Here is a 27826-nt window from a genome sequence, read left to right as displayed (position 1 = left end):
CCAAATGCACATTCCACCACTATTTGGCACTTGCTCAGCCTGTAGTTGAACAGGTCCTGACTACTGTCCAGACTGCCTGTGTACGGCTTCATGAGCCATGGCATTAAGGGGTAGGCTGGGTCCCCAAGGATCATGATAGGCATTTCAACATCCCCAACGGTTAGTTTCTGGTTCGAGAAGAAAGTCCCTTCCTCCAGCTTTTGAAACAGACCAGAGTGCCTGAAGACGCGAGCATCATGTACCTTTCCCGGCCATCCCACGTTGATGTTGGTGAAATATCCCTTGTGATCCACCAGGGCTTGCAACAGCATTGAAAAGTACCCCTTGCGGTTATGTACTCGGTGGCTTGGTGCTCCGGTGACAAGATAGGGATATGGGTTCCGTCTATCGCCCCACCAGTTTGGGAATCCCATTGCAGCAAAGCCATCCACTATGGCCTGCACATTTCCCAGAGTCACTACCCTAGATATCAGCAGCTCTTTGATTGCCCTGGCAACTTGGATCACAGCAGCCCCCACAGTAGATTTGCCGACTCCAAATTGATTCCTGACTGACCGGTAGCTGTCTGGCATTGCAAGCTTCCACAGGGCTATCGCCACTCTCTTCTCAACTGTGAGGGCTGCTCTCATCCTGGTATTCTGGCGCTTCAGGGCAGGGGAAAGCAAGTCACAAAGTTCCATGAAAGTGCCCTTACGCATGCGAAAGTTTCGCAGCCACTGGGAATCGTCCCACACCTGCAACACGATGCGGTCACACCAGTCTGTGCTTGTTTCCTGGGCCCAGAATCGGCGTTCCACGGCATGAACCTGCCCCAGTAACACCATGATTTGCACATTGCTGGGGCCTGTGCCTTGTGAGAGGTCTATGTCCATGTCAATTTCCTCATCACTCTCGTCACCACGCTGCAATCGCCTCCTCGGCCGGTCCTGATTTTGCTTTGGCATGTCCTGGCTCTGCATATACTACAGGACAATGCGTGTGGTGTTCATAGTCCTCATAATTGCTGCGGTGATCTGAGCGGGCTCCATGATCCCAGTGCTATGGCGTCTGGTCTGAAAAAAGGCCCGAAACTAGTATCTGATGGAGGGAGGGAGGGGTGAGTGACGACATGGCGTACAGGTACAGGGAATTAAAATCAACAAAGGTGGCTGTGCATCAGGGAGAAACACAAACAACTGTCACACAGAATGGCCCCCCCAAAGATTGAACTCAAAACCCTGGGTTTAGCAGGCCGTTGATTTCATGGAAGGAGGGGGAAGCAAATGAATACAGAACAAATCTATTTTTTACATCTTAAGCTGGCAGCCGACGGTGCAGCATGACTGATAGCCCTCGGCATCTTCTGGGTGCTTGGCAGAAAATATTGGGCGCTTGGCAGAAAATAGTGTACTAAGACTGATAGCCATCATCGTCAAGACGGTTCGATAGGACTGAGCATGTCTGCCCAGGTGTCCATGATTGAACTGCAATATGACGACGATGGATATCAGTCTTAATACACCATCTACTGCCAAAAGGCAAGGGGCTGCTGCTGTGTAGCAATGCAGCCCCACGTCTGCCAGCACCCAGATCGCCGATGAAGGCTACCAGTCATACTGCACCGTCTACTGCCAAAAGGCAATTAATTAGCTGCTGCTGTGTAGCAATGCAGTACCATGTCTGCTGGCACCCAGATGACATATGGTGACAGTGAGCTGAGCTGAGCTGAGTTGAGCGGGCTCCATGCTTGGCGTGGTATGTTGTCTGCACAGGTAACCCAGGTAAAAAGGCGCAAATCGATTGTCTGTCGTTGCTCTGACGGAGGGGGAGGTGCCTGACGACATGTACCCAGAACCCCCCGCAACACTGTTTTGCATCATTCAGGCATTGGGATCTCAACCCAGAATTCCAATGGGCGGCGGAGACTGAGGGAACTGTGGGATAGCTACCCATAGTGCAACGCTCCGGAAGTCAACGCTAGCCTCGGTACTGTGGACGCTGTCCACCGACTTAATGCACTTAGAGCATTTTATGTGGGGACACACACAATCGGCTGTATACAACTGATTTCTATAAAACCGGCTTCTATAAATTCTACCTAATTTCGTAGTGTAGACATACCCTAAATTACTCCATTTTACACCTTACCTCTGCATTTGGCCCTCTGGTACAGATACAAATTATAGGATCTGATCCTGCAAGGACTGTGTCTTCCACTCCCACTAAGTGTGCTCAAAAACTCACCAAATCAGGCCCAAGAGGCATAAAGACTAAGCATCAAAACTTTGTGTTCTTAAGAGTGGCTAGTAATTTTTGGATGTCAAGACAGATTTTGATAATGCTGAGGCAGGTCTATGTAAGTAGGCCTGGCCTGATAGCAGTAATTAAACACATGCGGGGAGGCCTTATTCTTGGAAGATAGGATATGGAGGGGGGGGCGGGAAATGAATTCTTAAGCTGAAAACAGAACATTTGTTTTAAATAAGAAAGTAAATAGGTCAGTAGGCTAAGAAGACAATGTCTGAGCCATGTAAGGTAAGAGGGAGGACATCCAGGGTACCATTTACTACGACAATATAACGGTGCCCAAGTGTGCAAATGTGTGCAGTATTACTGATGATCGTTCTGTGAAGATAAAGGATATAATACTCTAATCAAGTCATTCATACATTATATAAGAAATTCAAAATCAGAGCCATAGCTCACAATGATTCTCTGATTCAATTTAAACTAACTAATAAATCAACTTGTTAATTGGTCACTTAAAAAAAAGTTCTTTTGGCAGGACTAGCAGTCTCTGAGGACTGGTATGGGAATAAGGAGGCTTCTGTCTTCTCGGTCACTCGTTCAAATTGTGGTCCAGATTGTTCTCCCCTATGTGGAAAACTATAGAGGGGACTTCAAATTCTACATGGAATTCACAGTAAAGATTAAGGGCATGTCTATACACAGACATTATACCAATTTAAGTATTCCAGTAGAGTTAAAGCGCTACATCTCCCCTTCTGTGGATGCAGTTAGACAGGTATAAAGGGGAAGGGAAGTTGTATCTGATATACTGATACAGCTGTGTCCTCACTAGGGTTGTAGATCTGGTATAATTATTTCAATATAAAATTATATGTCTAAATTAAATCAATACAAAATCTGTATGCAGATCAGATTTTAATTGTAGCATAACACTTCTTCCCACACTGCAGCAGATTCTGCTCTCAGTTATGCTGGTGTAAATACAGAGCAAATAAAATGAAGTCAGTAGTTTTGGTCCAGATATAAGCTTGTGTAAACAAGAGCAGAATTGGGCCCAGTTTCTATATAGTTTTGCTTGACAGTACAGACTTGCTGAAGTTAAAATTACACTGTGCAATAAATAAATAAAATTGCTAAATTGACTGCCTCTGTCCTTATGATTTAATATTTTAATTCTGTATCTCTCACTTTACAAAACAAACCAGTCATTTATCTCAAATGAGAAGATATGAGATCCAGATCTTGCATGCCTTACTCAGGTAGAATGCCAGTTCATCTCAGTAGGATCCCACAGGGCTTTGCCTGAGTAGGAACTGCAGGATTTGGCCCATAATGATATAGAAATGGAAAAAGAACATTGCTTTCCAGGGAGCCTAAGGGGAAACCCTTGTTGCCTGTGACATTATGGAATAAAAGGTCAAAATCCATTTGCATGGCCAGTAGCAGTGCGAGAAATAATAAAGCAAATCTATTTAATTTTCAAGACTGACATTCTTAGCTTATACCAAAAGCCAAGGTAGTAATGAATGTTCTTTCTTTTTAGCTATTTCTTGACTTTTGGTGGTTTTCTGTAAATCAGAATATGCTGGATTAGGCTGGGGTATTTTTAGTGATATTACAACTAGAATGTTAGCAACGGCCATAGCAGTAGTTGAAACCAGAGAAGCACTTCCATTACAAACATCTGTTTTCATCTGGTCACAGCATTGGCTGTACGGCCTGAACTACAAAGCCGGCAACTCATTGAAACAGCCTCAGTGGCTTCACACACAGAAAAGGTAGTGCTTGACCTTGCCCCAGATAGTCAAAGGTCTATCCACTTGAGATGCCAAAGGGAGATACCATTCAAAGTGGAGTGTACAGATCTCCAGAGCAGATTTTCCTCATGGAAAGTTTTGATTTTGCAGAAACTGCATTTTTGATGGAAAATTTCTGATCACCTTTATTAATTACATTCTGGTCCTTCAAAATTACTTGTGTAGTTTCAAGTGGATGCCGTTTTCTTCACTTCCTTTCAAACTGTCGCATAGTGTTGCATGTTATACAGACTGTGTCATAAAGCAAATGCACAAGGGGGCTAAATTTAGGTTGCAGCGCCACCCTTAATTCTGACATTGCTTAATGTTTGACTGCTTGACTTTGCAACCTTAGTCATGGAGGTGAGTGAGAGTGTAATGAAATCACAGATAAAGAGGAAGGTTCAGAGGTTTGAGGCTAACTCAAGATAATAGGTTTCAAGTTTGGATTAAGTGGTTATGAAATCTCATGAGATTATAGCCCAAATTGATGAAAATCTCAAAAGACTGGATGAGTGCATGAAATATTTGCCATCTTGGGTTGAACTCTAAAGAGATCTGCTATTCTCATAAGATTCTGGCTACATCTAAAAGTGAAAAATACCCCCTTCTGCGTTTGGATCGGATCGGATCCAGAACCAGAATTGTAGAGCTGGGTTGGATTTAGGGATTCAAATGCAAAGAGCTATGAAACTTGAAGAGGTTGAGATTAGAAGTTCTAGTTTTGTTATCTTTCCAATTAATTTACAAAGGGGTGGGGGGAAACTCTTTCAAACAACACAAAATAAGAAAAAAATATTTATGCCAAATCATGGAATCACTATATATGCATGAAACCTGCCATTTAGCTTGGAGATTTCTCCCTACTTTTCGAGCCAAGATAAAAAAAATCATTTTTTTTGTTCATCACATAGGTTTTTGCTTTAAACTCCTGACAGCCTCTCTCATATACATCACAGAAAAGTGGTGTGCTCTGTATAAAAAAAAAAAAAAATCACAAAAGTTCTTGGCTTCTGAGAGTGTTGCCCAGAGGTGAAAGTAAGCCAGTACGCCCCCAGTACAGCGTACCGGCAAGAGCCGGTGTGTCTTACTGGGGCGGATCGGCTTCCCCGGGTAGCAATTTAAAGGGTCTGAAAAAAGAAGAACAGGAGTACTTGTCGCACCTTAGAGACTAACAAATTTATTAGAGCATAAGCTTTCGTGGACTACAGCCCACTTCTTCGGATGCAGCAGCAGCAGCAGCTGGGCCCTTTAAATTGCCGCCAGAGCCCTGCTACCGGAACCCTGGGGAAGCGGCAGGGCTCGGGCGGCGATATAAAGGACCCAGGGCGCCTGCCGCAGCTACCGCCCGGGCCCTTTAAATCGTCCCCAGAGCCCTGGGGTAGCAGCAGCGGGGCTCCAGCGGCTATTTAAAGGATCCAGGGCTGCGGCAGCCACTACAGCCCCGGCCCTTAAAATAGCCGCCAGAGCCCCGCCGCCGCCTCCCCAGGCTCCGGGGACGATTTAAAGGGTCTGAGGGTCCTATTATCCAGGGTACCCTGGGGCTCAGGAAGCGCGGCTCGGGTGGCGATTTAAAGGGCTCAGGGCTCCCACTGCTGCTACCCTCTGGGGGCCTTTAAATCGTCACCTGAGCCCTGCTGCTGGAGCTCTGGGGTAGCGGCAGCGGAGCTCTGGCAGTGATTTAAAGGGCCAGGGGCTCCCGGATGCTGCTACTTCAGCAGAGCCCCGGGCCCTTTAAAGCTGAGCCAGAGGCCAGGGCCCCCTCTGCAGCTGGTAGCTCCGGGGGTGATTTAAAGGGCCCGGGGCTCCCAGCTGCTGCTACCACAGCCCCGGGCCCTTTAAATCCTGATTTAAAGTGCCCGGGTATTTAAAGGCCCTGACTCTTCTGGTAAAGGCCACGCCTCTTCCAGTTGAGGCCCCGCCCCTCCTAAGGACTCCAGAGTACCGGTAAGTCCTTTAAGTTACTTTCACCCCTGGTGTTGCCACATGTCCTGATGGCAGGACCATCCAGAATTTAATAAGGCAAGCCTTCATCCAGCAAATCTACCTTGCAGGACATTAAAGGGTCATCACACTCAAATTTAATATGTTGATCCATTTCAAGACACAAACTTGTCCTCTCAGACGCATGTAAAGGAAGCAACCCTGGGATGTCCCATTGCTGTAGCACATCACAAAGCACTGGTTCATTTCTCTTGGCCATTGATATACCACTGCAGTAATTAAATCAGCCCATTCTGTAAATAGTGAGGCCATACCACAAAGTGTAAAACTGAACCTAATGGCTCTCTGTTCTTCATTCTACTACAATCCAGTTAGAGAAGAAACTCTGTTAGCTTATAACAAAGAACTACCTGTTCTAAATAGGGCACCAGACCATAAGGGGAACTGTAAGGTTGACATATTTATATTTCACTTGTCATCCCGAATGATCACAAAGTGCCTTACAGTCTATCTACATGGATCACTTCACTCGCCACTGAAATACAGCCACCCCTGAGTGAAGAGGCAGCCATTCTGCTCCAGAAACACTACACAGCTTCAAAGAAAGTGAAAGATAACTTATTCAACTGAAATCACAGAGTGGATTTTAGGTAGGTCAGAATGTAATTGAGTTTGGAATTTAACCAGGTCATCAGGGATCAGGAGCCTCCTTGGAGCATGCCTACTCTTGAGAAGGGTGTCATGGGATCTCTTACCCTCACACATGCTAAAGGCCTCAAATTCATGACTCATCTGAGAAACAGATCATTCCTTCACTGAGCAGCTTCCACCACAAGCGTCGTTAACCATCTGTCACAGCAAACCCCACAGCTTTCCAGTGGAAATAAAGGAACCACTGCATAACTAAGATGTGCTTTATAAAAGTAACTCAAATGTCTACCTAGCAACTAAAGTCTCAGAAGCACTTGCTCTGATTGCACTAACCAGAGGCTGATTTTAGAAAGTGTTTCCTTAATCCTTAGAACATGGTCTGAGGATGTTCTCAAATTCAGGTGAAAGACTGAGTAGTTCTCAAATTTAATTGAAGGAAATAGAACCATATGACCCTCATCGTCAGACAACTCTGCAGGATCCCTGCTCATTTAGGATCTCGTTCAAATCCTCCTCCTTGTTCTTCAAATCCCATGCAGACTTGCCACAGGCCACTTCTCAGGCTTTGTTTCTCTCTACTCCTTCTCTTGCTTCCCCCATCAACCTAGAACCTGCCAGTTCTCTATCCCCCCACCAATAGCAGTACAAGAGCCTTCTCCTGTGCAGTTCCTGGAACAGCTTTCATATCCCAGTACCTCCATCAACTCTGCTTCTCATTTGAACTGGCATCTTTTTTCCTTCGCATAACCCTTTTGTAACTGCATCACTTAGTGCTATGAAATAGTTTGGGATATAGACAGTATTAAATTAAATAAAGATGCATCAGACAATGAAAACTAGAAAATAGGAGCAATTCCTATGAAAATGTTCATGAGAAATTTATTCCTTTATTCTGATAAAATTCAAGATTTCACTGAAATTGTTAATTACATTTTTTAAAATGCAAATGTAAAAACTAAAGCTCTGACTCCATTAGTTCTGGGCAAAAGACGTTTGTCACCCTCTTTAACAAAAAAAAAAAAAAAAAAAGCAAGATTCAAAAGCAGAGAACAAAAGACCAGATTCCTATACAAAACATTCCAAAGAACTCCCTGTTTTTCTTAATGAGCATAACATTTCTGATGTCTTCAATTCTCTGCTCATTGAGGTATTTAACAGTATATGGTACTAAGTGTCTTAGCGATCCCCCGACAGGAGCTGAAGTCAGTGGGAGCTGTGGCGGCCCAGCACCTTACAGGATCAGGCCTAAACCAAACAGTATATGATGACTGGATAGGTTGTGGTTAGCTTATGTTGCAAAGCAGGTGTTTGGGGTGGAGGGAAGAAGTAAGAGATTCAATGACTCTGGTTCTTGTACAACCTCATGAAAATCCCTTCAAGAGTTTGGTTCATGATCTAAAGTATAAATAGTGTAAACTGATATTAACCCTTAAAATGCTGACATTTTCCTCATTGCTATCCAAGAATAGAAGGCATATTTCCGCAGTCTCCAAATGGTTAACAAGATACTGCCAACACAGACCTTCTCACTCCTTTATGAATGATGTACTGTATATCGATCTATCTATCTGGGTATTTAAATAAGTGTCCCATAAACATGGAATATAGGTACCATGGTATCTATCCTCAACTTTGGGGAATGCCATAACAAGCAATCTTCCAGAGACCAAGAGCATTGGGTTGGTGAGGACTGGAAGTACTTCCTTTGTGTTGTTCGATAGTTGAATAAATTGTGCACATCTGAGGTATATACGTACACCCCCTCAGACAGGATATGGAAGCAACATAGGAAACAGCTTATATTTCCAGCTTTTTTTCTATTATTTGTCAATGGTAAGAGGCAGGGACAAGTTATGCCAGTATGTCCCAGAACAATGTGACATTTTGATGCTGTGTTACAATGTTGTGCCACTTGCATGCTAGCAACTTCGTGCTCTGGAAGTCCCTTCAGAGCGAGTGTCCCAGATCAACAAATCAGCCCTAATTTTCCAACAGTTAAAAAGCAGGTCTTCTTGATTGTGCTTCATTCAATTCCAATACAAGCAAAACACTTAATTTCATGGACATGTGTTGTGTGCACAGTTGGAGAATACCATCTTCCAAAAATACCAAGAAGTTTTGGTGGGGGTGAACTGCTGGTAAAAAGAATTGTAAAGACCTAAAAGTTTGCGTGTGGAAGGTGGGGGGTGGGGTGAGAGACAGATAAAGAACTGACATTTAATTTGCAGAGGCTACTGAAAAACTAGAGTCTTGTTTTGCAGCTGCTGGAAAAGACAGACCAGCTCATTAGCTGTATTCCCAAGTCAAACATTTGTCTCTTTCCATCAGGCTGGTAACATTATCAACCATGTCAAGAACCTAATAGACATCACATGCAGCAAGGGAAATTAATCACAAGACAGAGTGGGACAGATTCAGAACTCAGTTACTCTGGTGTAAACCCAAAGGGAAGCTATTTAGTTGAATGGAATCCCTCTGGATTTATACCAGTGTAACGGAGATCAGAATCTGACAGGGGCACTGGAACAATTTGTATAGTGGGGGTGCTCAGAACCATTGAACCAAAGTATAAACCTTGTATATGATGGAAGCCTCTTCAAGCCAAGGGGTGCAGCAGCAGCCCCCGCATCCCTAGTTCCACTACCTATGGAATCTGGCCCGTCACACTCTTTTCCCTCTTTATATCTGTACACTTCACAGAATAATTCTAAACAAGGCTCAGAATTGACTTGACAAAAAATCATTCACATTTTCTCATTCATAATTGTATTTTGCCTGGGACATATTTATCCCTGACGTAGGGGAAAAATGGTGCTCTGCTTTTGATCCACGTTTATTTAAGAGTACAACACCAACCAAGACTAGGCACTAATGGACAATGATATGGAAATATTCTCTGCACTTGATGATTAATTGACCACCAATTTAAAAGATTAATTATGAAAATCCACAATCTTTCCCTAGAAAATCTAAAATGTGTAAGTAAGCAAGTCACAAGACATTTTACATTATAAAGCTCTTTCCCAGATAGATATGTGGCTACGCAAGTTGTACAAACCCTCATTGTCAATTTAATATATAAGAACACAGAACATAAAAATGCCAGACAAATGATCTATCTAGCGCAGTATCCTGTCTCTGACAGTAGCCAGTGCCAGATGCTTCTGAGGGAATGAACAGGGAAATTTCAAGTGATCTATCCCCCGTCATCCAGTCACAGCTTCTGACAGTTGGAGATTTAGGGGCACCTGGAGCTGGTGCATTCCTAACTATCTTGGCTAACAGCCATTGATGGACCTATCCTCCATGGGCTTATCTAATTCTTTTTTTAACCTAGTTATATCTTTGGCCTTCACCACATTCCCTGGCACCCAGTCTTGTATGGAAGCTGTTACATACCCTTTATCATTTTCATTGCTCTTCTCTGCACCTTTTCCAATTCTAATTTTTTTTTTTTGAGAGGGTGTGACCAAAACTGCACACAGTATTCAAGCTATGGGCATACCATGGATGTATATAGTGGCATTATGATATTTTCTGTTTTTCATAGATTCATAGATTCTAGGACCGGAAGGGACCTCGAGAAGTCATCGAGTCCAGTCCCCTGCCCGCATGGCAGGACCAAATACCATCTAGACCATCCCTGATAGACATTTATCTAACCTACTCTTAAATATCTCCAGAGATGGAGATTCCACAATAGGTTTTAATACTTATCCCTTGGCTAATGGTTCCTAACATTGTTAGGAGGTTTTTTGTTTGGTTTTTTTTGGACTGCCACTGCACATTGAGTGGATGTTTTCAGAGAACAATCTGCAATGACTCCAAGATCTCTTTCTTGAGTGGTAACAGCTCATTTAGACCCCATCATTTTGTAAGTACAGTTGGGATTAAGTTTTCCAGTGTGCATTACTTTGCATTTTTCAACATGGATTTTCATATACTATTTTGTTGTCCAGTTATCCAGTTTTGTGAGATCCCTTTGTAACTCCTCACAGTCAACTTTGCTCTTAACTATCCTGAGCAATTTTGTGTTGTCTGCAAATTTTGCCCCCTCACTGTTCACTCCCCATTTCCAGATCATTTAGGAATATATTGAACAGCACAAGGCCTTGTACAGATGCTTGGCGGGCCCCCACTATTTACATCTTTAAATTATGAAAACCGACCATTTATTCCTAGCCTTTGTTTCCTCTCTTTTAACCAGTTACTGATTCATGACAAGACCTTTCCTCTTCTCTTTATCCAAGGAAAAAAGAACAGGTTTATTCATTTTTCCTTCAAGAAGGATTGTCTTGTGATTAAGGCACTGGACTGGGACTGAAGAGAACTAGGTTCAGTTCCCAACTCTGATACAGACTTCCTATGTGACCTTGGGCAAGTCACTTCATCTATGTACGTCTCAGTTCCTTGACTGTAAGATACCTCTTTTTCCTAACTTGTTTATTTATATTGTGATTTCTCCGGGTCAGGGCCTGTCTCATTATGTGGATGGTCAGCGCCTAGCACAATAAGACCCGGTCTCAGGTGCTGCCTCTGGAACTACTGCAATAATATATAAACATTCACCCCAAGATGGAAGGTCAAAGACTGAAGAGAGAAATTCTCATTCAGTTCAACTCTTGCGTCCTTGTTCTAAAGCATCACAATTACACCACAAATACACGAATAATCTCATTAGTTAGCATGTCCAGGGAGTTCCAAGATTCTTCTATTAATTAATTTTACCAGTATTTAGACAGCTCCTATTACCCTGTTTTCATGACATACTTAAACTCAAGGGCTGCATACATGAGGAAGAAAAGCTGCAGCAATTTTTCTCCCTCACAATCTTTGCAGGGGCTATTCACAATTCCAGTTCTTTTTCTCCTGGAGCAAACAGATGACTCCAGGCTAGCACCACCAGTAGCACTTACCTCCCCAAAGGAAGCTGGAAGATGCAAGGGTGGGGCCATGCCCCAATGCCACCTCTTTCTCTAATGGGACCCTGTTTCTGAAAGGACCCGAAATATCCCAAGTACAGTTCTAACAATTTCAACTTCATGTCACAGAGGGACCCAAGCGTCCAAAAATGAAAAAAGTAACTTACCGTATTTAAAAAAAAATTGAACAAAATATTCTCAAACCTCCACATTTTGGTTTGAGTTTGGAGTTAAGTTTCAAGTCAGTTCTTATTTTACTTGAAACTGTTCAATCATTCCTCCCAATCATGGGTCATAATTGCTCTCAATACACTTGTCAAGCATAGAAAAAGAGATTAGCTAAATCACCCCCTGCTTACTTCTCCAGTTACCAAGTTGATCTCTCTTGTGCAAGACCATCTCCATTACTACCAGTGTTAGAGAACAACTGGGCATAAGGGACACATGAAGATTCAGGCTTAAAACACTTTAATTTGTTAGTGATTTTGAAAGTAACGGAATATTCCATCTTCCTAAAGCCTTCGGGAGTTGTTGCTCTAGAAATCCCCTTTCTCTCTCAACTAAATTGAAGAACATAGATAAGGAATATGGGACGTGGAATATTTTGATGTCCCCCCCATAAATCCTTTTGAGCATTTTAATATATCTTAGTACAATCATATACAAAAAATGCATTTCATGGCCTCCAGGCTTTGTATATTTTCAGTCACTGAGGCTTTTTGTGTCACGTCATAGAAGGGGAAGATCAGCAATATACGACAAGGGCCAAATTTTCAGGCACAAATTTTAATGTTGTGCCTGAAAAAGTTCATGTGCTTTGTGGGCACAAATGGAGTTTCCAGAAACAAACATTATGCATGGATTTTTATGGGTGCAAACTCAAAATCTGGTCCTAAGACTCTGAAACAATTTAGGTTCTATTCTTGCAAAGACTTAGATTAATGCTTAGAATTAAGCATGAGAAATTCTATTGACTTCAATGGAAGTTGGATCAAGACCTTATAAAATAGCAATCAGTGGATCACTTGCAGTTTTTATTATGTGATTTACAATTGCCTTTGCTTGGGGCAACCTTACAATATCCAAATCATCTTGTGTAGTTCTCCTTTCAAGACAGGAGGAACTATAACAAACCGTGAGCCCGGTAGGTCAAGCTAGTCTTCAGGAGCGCCACCAAGTTTTCTGACGTCCTAGGTGGCGGAAGGTCCCCCCAAAATGCTGCCCCCCACAGAGGTGGCGGAAGGTCCCGCGGCTGAAATACCGCTGCGGTCGCCGCTCCCCAAATTGTAGTGCCCTAGGCGACCACCTATGTCGCCTAATGGGTTGCGTCGGCCCTGCTTGTCTTATTTATTAATTAAAAAGTAAACCATCAGGATCCTGCACTGAAGGAGCTGAAAAACCTCCACAGAGATGTTGAAATGAGGCATTTTCAATTCCCATTGACTTCAGTGGCAGCAGAGGGTGCGTATCACATAGCAAGATTGGGCCCCAACTTTGGTGAAGACCCAATTTACATTTTTGGGCCACAATAACCTGGTTTATTATTAATGCACCTTCTTTAGACAAGCTTTTGAAAAGTTTACCCATAATCTCTAAGGAACCATTAAAAATGATTGCTGTTCCAAACCTTGTTACAGTCTGGTCCAGTTCAGTAAAACATTATTTTTGTGCTGAAAATTATACCACTGATAGCCAGTTCTGCCTAGGGGAAAATCAAGCGCATATTGTACCCTAAAGTTACAGCACCAGGGAGCCTTTGTATATTGCTTAAGTTTAATTAGAAGGCAGTTTACATATTCCTCAGCCTCAAAAAAATTGGTTCCCAAGAACATCTTCATAAAAAATTTAAACATGGCTAAAGTGCCCACTTCCATTTTTATTTCCCCTTTCTTTAAGTTACTGTTTAAAGAAATTACAACAAACTCAGGCATTTTTGGAACAAGAACCTTTCATTCAAGGATCACAGAGCTCTTTACAACCATCAATTAATTCTCACAACATCCCTTTTGAGATGGGAGTTATTATCCCCATTTTCCAGAGAGACAAATCTGAGATACAGTGAGTTGCTCACATCACAAACCAGTGGCAGAATTGGGAATAGACCACAAGAATCATGACTTTTAACCTTTTGCTCTTGCTACACTCCACCTGATACTACCTATCCTCTTGATAGGAAGATGGACTTTTATTCTGACTTTCAGCTATGGCCAGTATGACTTTTCTCTTTATTTGGTTCACAGCTTACCTTTAAGAAAAGCTGGTAGGTGAATGAACAATTGATAACATGGTTACATCGAATGAGGTAGGAAAGTCAAGCTGTACTGCATACACACTAGTAACAAGATCATGCTGGAATTGATTTTTAAAAATCTTGTCCAGCTAGCAAAGAGCAGAGCAATTTATTGCCCCCACCTTTGAGCCTCACCTTGAGAATGCAATAAGACGGAGTCTCTCTAGTCTCATTAATGTGAGCAGATTCATGTAATCTCCTGTTCACCTTACCTTAGCACATCGAATATACAGAACAATGAAAAAGCCTATGTTTGAGATGCTTATCGGAGACACTGCCTCAGACTTGTGACCACAGCAAAGTAGTAGAAAGAAGCTGCTGAAAAGGCAGAGTCAATTAGGAACTGTGCCTACTTCACCTCCTAGGTGATGTGTATATGGAGCCAGCAGAGTTCACAGAACCTCTCACAGAGATGAGAGAAGTAATCATCACAGCCTCAGTGAAGGGTCACAGACAGACAGGAACTGGTCATGGAAGCAAAGGAGACATGGTCAGAGGTGAGGAGGGTTTCAGATGAGGCTCTGCATGTGTTAAGATCTCATGTGGTCTCAACCAGCCCAGAATGTATCATTTTGGGGCATCACAGATCCCAGAAGAGTAGACAGTTGCACTCATTTCTGGTACCAGTTATATCTCAAAATGATGCATACAAGGGGAGAGGGGGAGGTTTTCAAGAGAATTAGGATTACCAGATGACTTTAGAGAGGCTCAAAACATGGTGGCTAGTTACTATATGCTGAATACATCCCCCACCCTACCGCCCAGTCCGGTAACATTTATGTACTCTACTTCCCTTTCAGATCAACTTCAATTGAAGATGGACTCAAACCCAAAATCAGATCCAGATGCAGGGTAAAAGATTGAGCATGTTTAGATCCAGTTTGCTGCTTCCAGCTGCTAAAGTGAGAAAGTCTGTATCTTCATCCAGATTTGCTCGAAGTACAGATGTGTTTGGATCTCAGGGTTTTGCTCTGTGTCTATCTCTGCGTTCAGCAAATTATTTCTGCATAAACAAACTGCTGTAACATTTTCGGTCAAAAAGAAAACTAATTACAAAGAGATCCAGTATAGTCCAGTAGAAAGGGCAGCAGACGTGGTGTCAGGGGAGCTGGGCTCTGCACTTACCTGCAGGGCCGCCCGGTGGGGGGTGGTGTGGGGGAGCAAGTGGGGCAATTTGCCCCAGGCCCTGGGCCCCGCAGGGGTCCCCACAAGAATATAGTATTCTATAATATTGCAACTTTTTTTTATGGAAGGGACCCCCAAAATTGCTTTGCCCCAGGCCCCCTGAATCCTCTGGGTGGCCCTGTTTACCTGTTGTGTGACGTCAAGCAAGATACTTCACATTTGTGCTTCAGTTTCCCCATTTGTAAAATGGGGTTAAAATGTTTATGTACCTTACTCAAACTGCTTTGAGATCCAGGGATGAAAAGTGCTATAGAAAAGTTTTAGGAGCACTTCAGTGGTTATTTGAAGAAAGTTAAACTTGGACTTGTGGCAGGGAGATCTGCCCCTTTAATAGCCTTAGGTGTGGGGACGGAGAAGACAAGGAGCTGCTCACCTTGCTCCAGAGAGATGCCCAGCAGGCAGGTGCTGGGAATCAGTTGACCAGCATTGCATGATCAGCCCACACTCAGCTGGGCAGTACAAAAGGGGAAAATGGGAAAGAGGAGCTGGTAACCAGAGCAGGAGGCTGTATGCAGGCAGACCCTGTGAAGAGAGGGCTGTACCTGGTAGCTGCCAGAAGACCCCAAGGTGGTGTTTGTGTTACTTTTTGAACACTTTTTTTCCTCGTTTGTGAAGAGAATGAACAGAGCCCTGAAGAAAGGGACAGAAAACTAACCTTGGCGTGGCTGATTGTCTATACCCAGCTAGTGCCTAGGCCACTAATGTACGTGGCTCCTACTAGTACTCTTAAATCACACACCTTTTGCATTCGTAACCAAAGTCAGCACATTTTTAGATGGCATCCTAAAACAAACCATTATTGCTCAAAGCACTCTTTGAAAGAGATACTGCAGAGATGAGTTTATCTCACAAAATGAAAATGCAGATGAACTATTCAAATACGATATTAAAACCAATAAGCAAAGATCTCTAAATGTTTCACTCAGAATAAATGTCTTTCCTATAACATTTCTCTCATACACGGATATTATTTACAGTGGATAATTTACTTTGTCTAATACAGGACAGCAGCTTACTAGTCACAATTATACATTATACCCCTCTACCCCGATGTAACGCTGTCCTCGGGAGCCAAAAAATCTTACCGCGTTATAGGTGAAACCGCGTTATATCGAACTTGCTTTGATCCTCCGGAGTGCGCTGCGCAGCCCCGCCCCCCTGGAGCGCTGCTTTACCGCGTTATATCCAAATTCATGTTATATCAAGTCACGTTATATTAAAAATTAAATTAAAATGCAAAGCCCCCCGGACTGGTGGCCATGACCCGGGCAGTGTGAGTGCCACTGAAAATCAGCTTGCGTGCCGCCTTCAGTACGCGTGCCATAAGTTGCCTACCCCTGTTCTAGACTGTAATACATTCACTACTTAAACCTTCTCTTTCTTAAGCAAAATAGATGGAGCTCCTTGAGTATCACTATAATGCATATTTTCTAATCCTTTAATCATTCTCTTGGCTCTTCTCTAAACTCTCTTCCAATTATTAATACAATTCTTGAACTGTGAACATCAGAACTGGAAACAACATTCCAGCAGCCATCACACTGCTGCCAAATATAGATGTAAAATAACTTCTTTATTCCTATTTGAGATTCCTGTTTATGAATCTATAAATTGCATTAACCATTTTGGCACAATGTTGCAGTAGGAACTCATCATGTTCAGCCGATTACCCACTGTCACCCCCAAATCTTTTTTGGAGTCACTACTTTCAAGAACAGAGTTCCCCCATTGTGTAAATGTAGCCTACATTCTTTATTCTGAGATGTGCACATTTACATTTAGCCATATTAGAACACATTGCTGGTTCCACCCAGCTTACTAATCATTCCAGATTGCTCCATATCAATGATTTGTCCTCTATTATTTACCACTCCCCCAATTTTTGAGTCATCTGCAAACTTTGTCAGTGATGCTTGTATGTTTTCTTCTTCCAGATCATTGATAAAATGTGAAATAGTGTAGAGCTAAGAACTGATCCTTGCAGGACCCCATAAGAAACACACCCATTCGATGGTGATTTCCTGTTTACAATTCTATTTTGAGACCTATTAGGTTTGTCACCTTTAATTCATTTCATGTGTGCCATGTTCATTTTATATCTTTCTTGTGTGGTACCAAGTCAAATGCCTTGCAGAAGGCAAAATATATTACATTAAGACTATTACCTTTATCAACTGAACTTGTAACCTCAAAGAAAAATCAAGTTCGTTTGACAGGATCTATTTTCAATAAGCACATGTTGATTGGTATTAATTATATTATACTCTTTTAGTTCTTTATTAATATAGACCTGTATCTGCTCCACTGTCTTGCCCGGGATTGATGTCAGACTGACAGGCCTATAATTACCTGGGTTATCCCCTTTGCCTTTTTTAAACACTGGCACAAAATTAGGTTTCTTCCAGTCTTCTGGAACTTCTCCATTGTTCCAAGACATTGAACAATAACAGTCCAGCTAGCTCCTCAGCCAGATCTTTTAAAACTCTTGGTGGCAAGTTATATGGATCTGCTGATTTAAAAATGTCCAACATTAAGAGCTGCTGTTTAACATCATTCTGAGATATGAGTGGAATGGAAAGTGTTCTGATGGCTACATCATCTGTTTTTTCCCTACATACAGAACAGAAATATTTATTGAACAGATCTGCCTTTTTGGTATTATTATTGGTATAATTCTACTATTTCGATTTAGAATTGAGAACCACGGAAACTTACCATTCATTGACAAGCAACGTTCAGATTATTCCTAAATTTAAGCCTCACACAAAGCAGATGAACCCAAAGTTAGCTAGATGAAAATGCTTCGAGGGTCAGTCTGATACATGTGTGTTATTATTAAATTATTATTTGTATTGTGCTAGTGCCTATGAGCTCCAGTCATGGAGCAGGACCTGCTTTGTGCTAGGTGCTGGAGTTAAGGGGTTGAGCATCAGTAGTATCAACAGCTTCAGGGATGCCCCACCTTCCATTGTTGCATTACATATGGGGAAGCAGTGCTGCCCTGTTCTAGGTCTTTCCAGGTAGATCCATGTATTGAGAATGATGGAGCTAAAGTGCATATCCACTGCTGCTCTATACAGCAGTTAAATCAAAACCAGTGCTTTTGAGACTACTATTCAGCTACTGCACACAAGGGTATAACCATTGCTTTGGTTATTGTTTAATAAGGCCAGTTTCTACCCTAAAGGTACAGATAACTGCCATTGGTGTTAACAGGAGTTATCTGTATTTATCATAAGTAGTACAGTTGCTCAGGATTTTACATGAATGGATTTCAGCCATAATTTCAAACTTTGATGCTTAAGTTGTGGCTCCACTTCAGGTGACTACCGAGCACTACCCTCAAAGAGGGGGGGCTTTGGAGTCAAGTCCAAAATTGAAGACATTACAGGAGAGCCAAACACAGAATCAGAAGCTGAGTCATGAATCACTGCATAATGTTCCAAAAGATGTGTACGGAGGTCCAACTTGCAGCTTCACATATCTCAGCAATGGGAACATTCTTAAGAAGAGCTACTGAAGTAGAAAAAGAGCTCATTGAATGGGTTAGTACTCTAGAAGGAGGTTGGAGATCATGAGACTGATAACAAAAGGTAACACAGCCGGATTTCCATGGACTTTGTTTGAAAATTGGAGATCCCTTAGACCTATCCTCAATAGACACAAACAACCTGGAAGATTTTCGAAGGGAATGTCTGCTCTGCAATTAAAAAGCCACGGCTGGCCTGTGCCAGTTGACTCAAACAGCCCCTTAGCCTGAACCCCACGAGCCGAACTGCAGCGTAGACATTCGGACTTAGGTTGCAGCCCAAGCTCTGGGAACTCCCACCACAGATGGGCCTAGAGCCCAGGCTCCAGCTCAAACCCAAACATCTACACTGCAATTAAACAACCCCTTTGCCTGAATCCCATGATCCCCACTCAGTTGGCACGGGTCAGCATTGGGTTTTTAATTGCAGTGTAGATATACCCAAAAACGCTTAGCCCTTCTGACTTCAAGTCTATGTAATCCCTCATCTTCCTTATTCAGGTGTGGTTTAGGAAAGAAAACTGGAAGGTGAATAGGCTGGTTAACGTGGAAATCCAACACCACCTTCAGTAAGAATTTGGGAAGTGGCCACAATGTAACTTTGTCTTTGAAAAATATGGTGAAGGAGAAATATGGCATCAGAGCCCCCATCTCTCCAACTCTTTGAGCAGAAGTAATGGCTACCAAGAAGGCTGTTTTCATAGATAAGTCAAGAAAGGAACAGGTTGCCACCGGCTTGAAGGGATATCTCATAAGGCATCTAAGCACCAAGTTGAGGTTCCCAAAATGGGCTAGAATGTTTGATTCATAGAAAACGATTCCCCAACACCTTGAGAAACCACACAGTTATTGGATGTGTGAACACTGAAAAATCCTCCACCGGGAAATGGAAGGCCGTAAGGGCTGCTAAATGTACCTTAATGGAACTCAAAGACAAACCTGTCTTTTTCAGTTTTAGGATATAATCTAGTATATTTGACAATGAAGAGGATGCAGGTGAAAGATGTCTCAGGTCACACCAGTGGCTGATCTTGTCCATTTTTTGTAGATAAGTATTACCAGTAGTCTGCTTTGTGCTATATAATAATACTCTTCTCACTTCCTCAGAATAGGTTGTTTCTAATCCCGCAAATCATTGATCATCCATGCTTTGAGAAAAAGCACCCTATGGTTGGAGTGAAGAATTTGACTGGCATCCTGAGAAAGAAGATGGACAGTCTGGAGGATGATTGGTTAATAAGTAACCAACTGGATGAGGTAAGGAAACCATGTCTATCTTGGCCATATTGGAACCAGCAGAATAACTCTGGCCTTGTCTTTCCTTATCTTGATCTACACCATGAATATTAGAGGAGTTGGCAGAAATGCATAAAACAGACCCAATGTCCAACAAAGGAGAAAGGCATCTCCCAAAAGGTGGCAGCCCAGTCCACCTCTTAGCACAATTGGAAGCACTTATTGTTTTTGGTTGTGGTGAACAGGTCTATCTGTAGGATGCCCCAACACTAAAATATGCATTGGACTATAATGGAATCGATCTCCTATTTTTGATCCTGAGAGACGTGTCTGCTGAGGGTATCTGTAGTGATGTTTTGAATGCCCAAAATATAAGCTATTAAGATGATACTGAGATACTGATATGGTTTTGTATGCACCATTCCAGAGTCTCATGGCTTTGGTGCAGAGGGAGGGGGATTTCGCTTCCCTTTGATGGTTAAGATAAAACATGCATAACATATTGTCTGTCATGATCTTCACATTTGCCCCTGACCAATGGCATAAAATGGAGAGGTATTTCTGACTGCCCTGAGTTTCAGCAAGTTGATGTGTAGAGTGCTTTTGTGAGATGACCACAAATGTGAATGTCAAGATGTGCTTCCCATCCCAACAGAGATGCATCTGTCATTACTACCATTGGAGACGGTTGAGCAAAGGAGGGCCCATATAGAATAGGTGAGGGCATCCAAGAGTGCTCATACCTCTGGGACGGAGCTTGAAGGTGGAACATATTCTAGAGAGACATCTCCCTACAAGTCTCCGGAAAAATACTCCTGATAGCAAGGAGGGGAGCCCTGAACTGAAATTTGAGAGACTGATGAGAAAGCCCCATCATCTTCAACGTCACTCTGTAGAAAAAAAGGTAGTGATTCTGTTGATAATGGTTCTATGTCTGGAGACCTGGAGGTCCTTGGTACCAAGAACGGATTGTTACTTAAAGAGAAGTCAAGCATCTCTGTCACATTGAGGTCTCATGAAAATCTAAACTCCTGTAGTATCGACATGGTGGGTGGTGGTGAGGCGGCAGCCTGAGCAAAGGTGATTGCAGCAGAGGGAGTGGATGGTACTGTAGGCTTTATGTGCTCTTTATGTGTCTGCGCTAAATGATAATCTGGTCTTCTGTAGTACCAAAATGGTAGGTACCGAGGGCCTGGCTGATTCTACCAGTACCAACTTAGAAGAGGTAGTCTTCTCCTTGACGCCTCAATCTCCTAATGATACCAATGATCTTCTGAAGCCAGAACCCTTACATTCTTTCGGTAAAATGGTGCATGCAGTACCTAAGGAACCTGTAGCCTCATGGGTACCGAGTTGGGAATTGGCAGGTGCCGAAGTATTTGTCTCAATCAGTGATGAGGATTTCTTTGAAGTAGATTACCTACCTGGGGAACATGAGCTCCATTTCCTACAGTCATTTTGAGAGGATTCTTGAGTCTTCCTCTTAGAAGATCTAAGGGAGTACTGCACTGAAGAGATTGAGGTGGTTAACTTACTCGGAGACCAGAATATGGGAGGGATCTCCCTGGCCTGGGTAAGAAGCTAGACAAAGGGAGCTCTCCATCATGAGGAAGTGCAATTTAGTCTCCTGGTTCTTTTCTGGTGCTCGTTAGGAAGGCCAGGCAAAAATTACACTTTTGGGGAATGGATGACTCCCCAAGGCAACAAACATACTGGGAGTGCCCATCACTCACCAGAATAGCCCTCCCTGCATGAAAAGGCAACATTTAAAATCTGGGGAGCCACAGGAAATAGACCAAAAAGACAACAGTCTTTACAACAATTTTTAAAATGGATTTAACTACTGCTAACTTCTACTCTAACTGACTAAGCTAAGAAAAACTAAGAAAAAAAAACTACAATTGAGAGAAGCTCAACTCAGACACTGCTGCAGCTCCATCTCAGATGGAGGCAGTTAAAAAAAGAACTGAGGGTTGTTCACCTGCACAGCTCTATCTAGCCATGGTGCAGAGCACAAGGTAGAGTAGAGCGCATGTGTGGGCTGAATTAGCACTGCTACCTAAAATCTCCGATCGAAGGTGCATGCGCAGCTGAAGGGAAGCATCCATAGGGACACTACTTGAAGAACCCAGCATTTGCTATTTTTAAGCCAACATCATGATTTTGAGGGTTCAATTTATGATTTTTTTAATGCCTAGGATTGGCCGTATTGCTAAAATGAGTTTTTAGAAACTAAAAGAGGGTGCTGCACTTATCCAGAATGAGAAAATTCCTGTCCTGTACAACTTACAATCTAATTATTATTAAGGGATAGGCTGTTTAGTCATTACAGAATTTGGCACAGGAATAGAAGATGCAGATACAAGCTATCACAAGGAGCCCTTTTTTACAAAGTCAATTTCCTATTTATAACTGCTTTAAAGAACTGAAACTTTTCAAACCATTTTGATTAAGGAAGCAACCTGACAATTAACCTCCAGTTCAATTGTGCACGTTGAGCAATAGTTACCAGTGTTCAGACAGATTTTTTTCCCGAGCTACCTAGTTTTCATCAAGTTCACTTCGAGTTTTAACAGACATTTGTCGGACTTGGACATTGTGTACAGGAATTAATGGTGAACTTGATTTTACTTCTTGTTGGTTGGCTTTCCCATTCTGCAGCATTTCTTGCATTACACAAAACAGCTTTGAAATGATCCGTTAGATGGTTAGCCAGTACTCAGTGGTGGGGGAATCCACTGACCTACACCTCTGGAACACATGGGTAACTTTTAACATCTCCCCAAAGCATTTTAATCAACAAAGAACAAGGAAGAGAAAGAGCATTACTAAATTAAGTCAGGTATTTCCTGAAGCCATGGCTGATCAGGCTGGCATCTTGTCCCTCTAACAAGTGGACGTTAGCAGTTGCTCAGCCATATTTGCTGGCATGCCAGGATCTTTATATAGCTCATTTTACCACCATTGATGAGGGGACCCCCAGGCATTCTCCTCCTCCGCTTTACCCTCACAGGTCATGGCGGTTTATGAATGGGGCTCAATAAGTGACTCAGAAGAGAAGATAAATACACTGCTAGGGGCAGATGTCTTGTGCTGAAGCTGATCAGTCACCACATAGAGTTTTTACACTCTTATGCCATAGCTTTGCAGGAGGTAAAGGAACAGTCTTTCCTTCTCCTACATCACATTTGTTTCAGGATCTAGAGAGGCTGGTTAATCCCCAGTGCAGGGGGATTCTCTGGTGGTAGAGAGCCAGTGTACAGGGTATGGGCAGAGCAGCCAAGAGCTAGTGTAGCAGCTTCTATGCCACACTCTCACTGAGTTAACAGAGTAGGGGCCATGACCAGGGCTTTCCACGATGACTTCCATCCCTCCATGATGATATACCTACAGTTCTAGGGGAGAAAGACAGGCAGGGAGTGTAAGAAAGGGAGCTGGGGAACTGGGATGTGAGAGCACTCATTTTCTTAATCTATTGAATGAAAGAAACTAAACTTGAGATAGAATATTCATGACATGTTCATACCCTGAACCAATCCTATTTAATTTAATTACCTTAAGGGTGAATTTCACAGACTAGAATCATTTACATAAAACACTAGTACTAATATTTGCAAATTGCAGTCTATTAAAATCTCCTGTATAATCAGACTAAAGTATAATGAGACTAAACACCTATATCTTATGATTAATCCAAAATGTATAATAAAGGGGAAAAACCATCATCCTTAATTAAACTAGGAAACCCTTCTCCATTGCACAACAATGAGAGTTTAAGGATACATTGGAATATTGAATTGTTATATGAAACTGACAACATTAAACCCACTATGTTCCTCTATCTCAGGCAAGTCAGCTTGCCCTCTGTAGGTGGCAGTGTTTATGTTTTAACTTACAGCTCCTTTGGAAACAACTGACGTATCAAATAGACAGATTTTGCCAGGCCATTCATCCAATTAGTCCAGCATTTTGCCTGTAGCACTGACCAATATGTGATGCTTCAAAGTGAGGAAAAAAACCCCAAATCCTATAATGCACTAGGCAATTTATGCATTACTGTAAACGAATAAGAAAAAATCCTTCCTGACACCTGTGGGTTATGAGTTTATACCCCCAAACATGATGTTTATATCACTGTATATATATCCCCTTCAGGGTGCCTGGAGAACCTAAATTCTGAATTTCTTGACTTCAGGGGGATCACATTTATGGATGGTGATTTATTAAGTATAATGATATAAAATAGACATTGATGCAAACTACAAAATTGGGATTCAGATCTGGATGAAACTTTCCCAAAGTTCAGGGGAGTTTGGCCTAGAAAGTTGGTTTGGGCCCATCATCAATATAAAGTGAAATATCTCCCAACAGAAGTAAATAGTGCTAAAAAAAAGTGGAAGGGGATGTAGCTGGGATACTCAGAGTATTTTGTGTGAGAGCTACGCTTCAACCCTTCCTTACTTCCTGTTTAGTTTGGAGGGCACTTCCTTCCCCAATGAAGGGAAGAAAGTCTTTAGTTGCCTATAAACCAAGGCTAGGAGCCTGGGTAACAAACAAGAGGAATTGGAAGTGCTCATTTATGAGCATAAATTCAATCTAGTTGACATTACTGAAGCGTGGTGGGATGATTCACATGATTGGAATGTTAAAAATCAATTGTTTTAACCTAATTAGGAAGGACTGAGTAAGCAAAGAGGGAGAGGAATTGGCACTCAGTAACAAAAATAACATTACCTGTTTCACAGTCACTGACAACTTGGAAAAAATTATGTTGAAATGCTTAAGGATCAATATCTTAACAGATAAAGCACAAAATAGATTATTAGTTGGTATCAGCTACAAACCACCAAATCACACTAGGAACAGGATGGCTGGCTTCTATGCATCTACCTACCATACAGTGTAGGGGGAAAAAGATAAGTGATCATGAAGGACTTCAATCTGAGTGACACATGCTGGAATGCTAAAACATTCACTGAATTGTTAAATCTTATATATGACAATTTCAGAACTCAAAAAGAGTTCATGCATCCAACATGGGAAAATTCTATACTGGACCTTTTGACAGATTAAGAGAAATTGATTACAAACTAAAAATTAGTGGTAGCTAAGGTACAAGTAATGTGATTTGATTACATTTGATATGTGCAAACAGAATTAAGTTTGAAAAATATTTACACTTGGGACTTTAAGAGAGCCATTTCACAAAACTGAAAACAAGGAGTTAAATCAGCTGGAATGAAGAAATGAAATAGAAAAGTGTTAATCATAATTGGGTATTATTTAAAAACATTATATTAGGTGTCCCAAAAAACACAATCGAAAAAGGCTGCACTTATTAAAAAACAACCGGGCTTAAAGGGGAAGTGAACACAGCTAAAACAATTAAAAAAACATAACTAATGGAAGAAAGATGAGGTTAATAGTAATGTTAAATCAGATGCTAGGCATTGTAGAAAATTGATAAGGGAAACAAAGGACATGAGAGAAATCTATGACCAGCAGAGTTAAGGACAATAAGGAGGAGGGTTTCTTTTAAGTTTATTAGGAACAAAAAGAATTGTAACAATGGTTTTGGTCTATTGCTAGATGGAAATGGTAGAACTGTCAACAATAATGCAGAAAAGGCAGAATTGTTCAGTAAATACTTCTGTATGTGGGGGAGGGATATGATGTATTTACAGCATCATGATGATTATGAAACACTTTCCTTTCCCATAGTAACTCAAGAGAATGTTAAATAGCAACTACTAAAAGTTACATATTTTAAAATCAGGTCTATACAACTTGCATGGAAATGTTTTGATACAGCTGGCCAAGGAGCTTGCTGGACTGCTAATGCTGACTTTCAATAATTCTTGAGACACTGAGAAAGTTCCATAAGGCTGGAAGAAAGCTAATGTTGTGCCAATATTTTAAAAGGATAAATGTTACGACTGTTGTACGGATCTCAAGGGCCAAAAGAGTTAAAGGTGTTATAAGCTTTTTCAATGTCAAACATTACAACAGTGATACAAAGATTTCTATACCCAAAAGCAGTCATTCTAACACTGAAAGTTTATTGATCCAACACAAGAAAGAACAGAAAAAAAAAATTGAAACAAGTATTTATTTTGAAACTGAAATTGAGTGATTATGCAAAATAAACTGGGAGATGAGAAAAGCTGCCAAGATTTTTCAAAGACTCTTTTCAAGAACCCCCAAAAGGGGGAAAAGTGGGTGGATTAGCTCATCACCTCATTATTTTGTCCACCAATTAGGCCTAATATCTGCCACACCAATTTTAGTCTATTAATTTATTGACCCACATCTTTTGGTTTATTAAGTCCAATCTCATCACAGTCCTTGAATCACATGAGTAGGTCTTCTTTGTTTGGAATAATTGAGCCTCTCAGTCTGATTTTCTTGGACTTCATTACATTCTTTATTGAAAATATTTTGACCTACTTTCCATGCTTAATTCCGAAACAGGCAAAACATAGGTTATTGTGACATTTTATGAACTTTCATATACTTTTTACTGTTGAGCTTACAATTAAGATAAAAATGTTAACCCCAATAATCCTAACATGACCAGGATAATTATAGGCCTGTCACCCTGACATTGATCGTGGGCAAAATAACGGAGTCCCATATAAGCCACCCAATTAATAAAGAATTAAAGAGGTTAATATAGGTAATGCCAAACAATATTGGTTTATGGAAAATAGACCCTGTCAAACAAACTTGATATCAACTTCTTTTATTTAAATGAGATTACAAGTTTGGCTGATAAAAAAATAATAGCGTTGATGCACTATTATTGTAAACTTCTGTAAGGCATTTGACTTGGTATTGCATGACATTTTGATTAAAAAGAATGATGCAAGCTTACCAAGGCACACTGATTAAAAACTGGATAACGGATAGGTTTCAAAATGTAACTGTAAACAGGGAATCATCATGGAGTGGGTGTGCTTCTAATGGGATTCCATGTGGATCATTACTTGACCCTAGGCTATTTAACATTTTTATCAATGACTTGGAAGAAAACAAAATCATCACTGATAAAGTTTGCAGATGACACAAAGACTGGGGGAGTGGTGAATCGTGCAGAAGATGGGTCACTGATACAGAGTGATCCGGAGTGCTTGGTAAGCTGGGTGCAAGCAAACAATGTGAGTTTTAATATGGCTCAATGTTAATGTATACATCTGGGAACAAAAAATGTAGACCATACTTAAATGATGGGGGACTCTGGGAACCAGAGACTTTGAAAAAGACTTGGGGGGGGGGGTGATAGTAGATAATTAGCTAAACATGAGCTCTCAGTGCAACACTGTGGCCAAACGGGCTAATGAGATCCTTGGACACATATAGTGGTGAATGTGCCGTGTTGCTGTAGCCCTGCAAGTCCCAGGATATTAGCTAGACAAGGTGGGTGAAGTAATATCTTTTATTGGACCAAGTTCTCAAGCTTACACAGAGCTTGAGAACTTGTAATATCTTTTACTGGAGTAACTTCTGTTAGTGAGAGAGACCTCACCCACCTTGTCTCTCTGAACAGGGGAATACTGAGTAGGAGTAGAAAAGTTATATTACCCCTGTATTTGGCACCGATGTGACCACTGCTGGAGTACAGTTTTGGTGTCCTCAATTCAAGAAGAATATTGATAAATTGGAGAAGGTTCAGGGAAGAGCCACAAGAATGATTAAAGGATTAGAAATCATGCCTATTGTGATAGACTCAAGGAGCTGAATCTATTTAGCTTAACAAAGAGAGGTTATGGGGTGACTTGATTACAGTCTGTAAGTATCTATGTGAGAAAATAAATATCTGGTAATGGATTCTGTAGTTGTAGCCATGTCAGTCCCAGGATATTAGAAAGACAAGGTGGATGAGGTAATAGCTTTTAGAGAATGGACTCTTCAGTCTAGCAGATAAAGGTATTACAATATCCAGTGGCGGGAAGCTGAAACCAGACAAATTCAGACTGGAAATAAGGCTTAATTTAATTGCAAGGGTAATTAACCATTGGATCAACTTACCTGGTGGACTCGCCAT

General features: G+C 41.6%; 1 protein-coding gene across 1 annotated transcript in view; it reads right to left on the bottom strand.

Moving 5' to 3' along the window:
- The window catches only part of LOC117874462 (ALK tyrosine kinase receptor-like), a 173784-nt gene extending 145958 nt beyond the window's left edge, over positions 1-27826 (bottom strand). Inside the window, exon 1 of the mRNA XM_034764604.1 lies at positions 27811-27826. Within this exon, the coding sequence (XP_034620495.1) occupies positions 27811-27826 (16 nt within the window). The remainder of the gene's footprint in view (positions 1-27810) is intronic.

The sequence above is a fragment of the Trachemys scripta genome, chromosome 3, assembly GCF_013100865.1.
Source record: "Trachemys scripta elegans isolate TJP31775 chromosome 3, CAS_Tse_1.0, whole genome shotgun sequence".
NCBI lineage: Eukaryota > Metazoa > Chordata > Testudines > Emydidae > Trachemys > Trachemys scripta.
The sequence above is the reverse complement of the archived record's forward strand: the minus strand, read 5'-3'. Positions and strand labels throughout refer to the sequence as shown.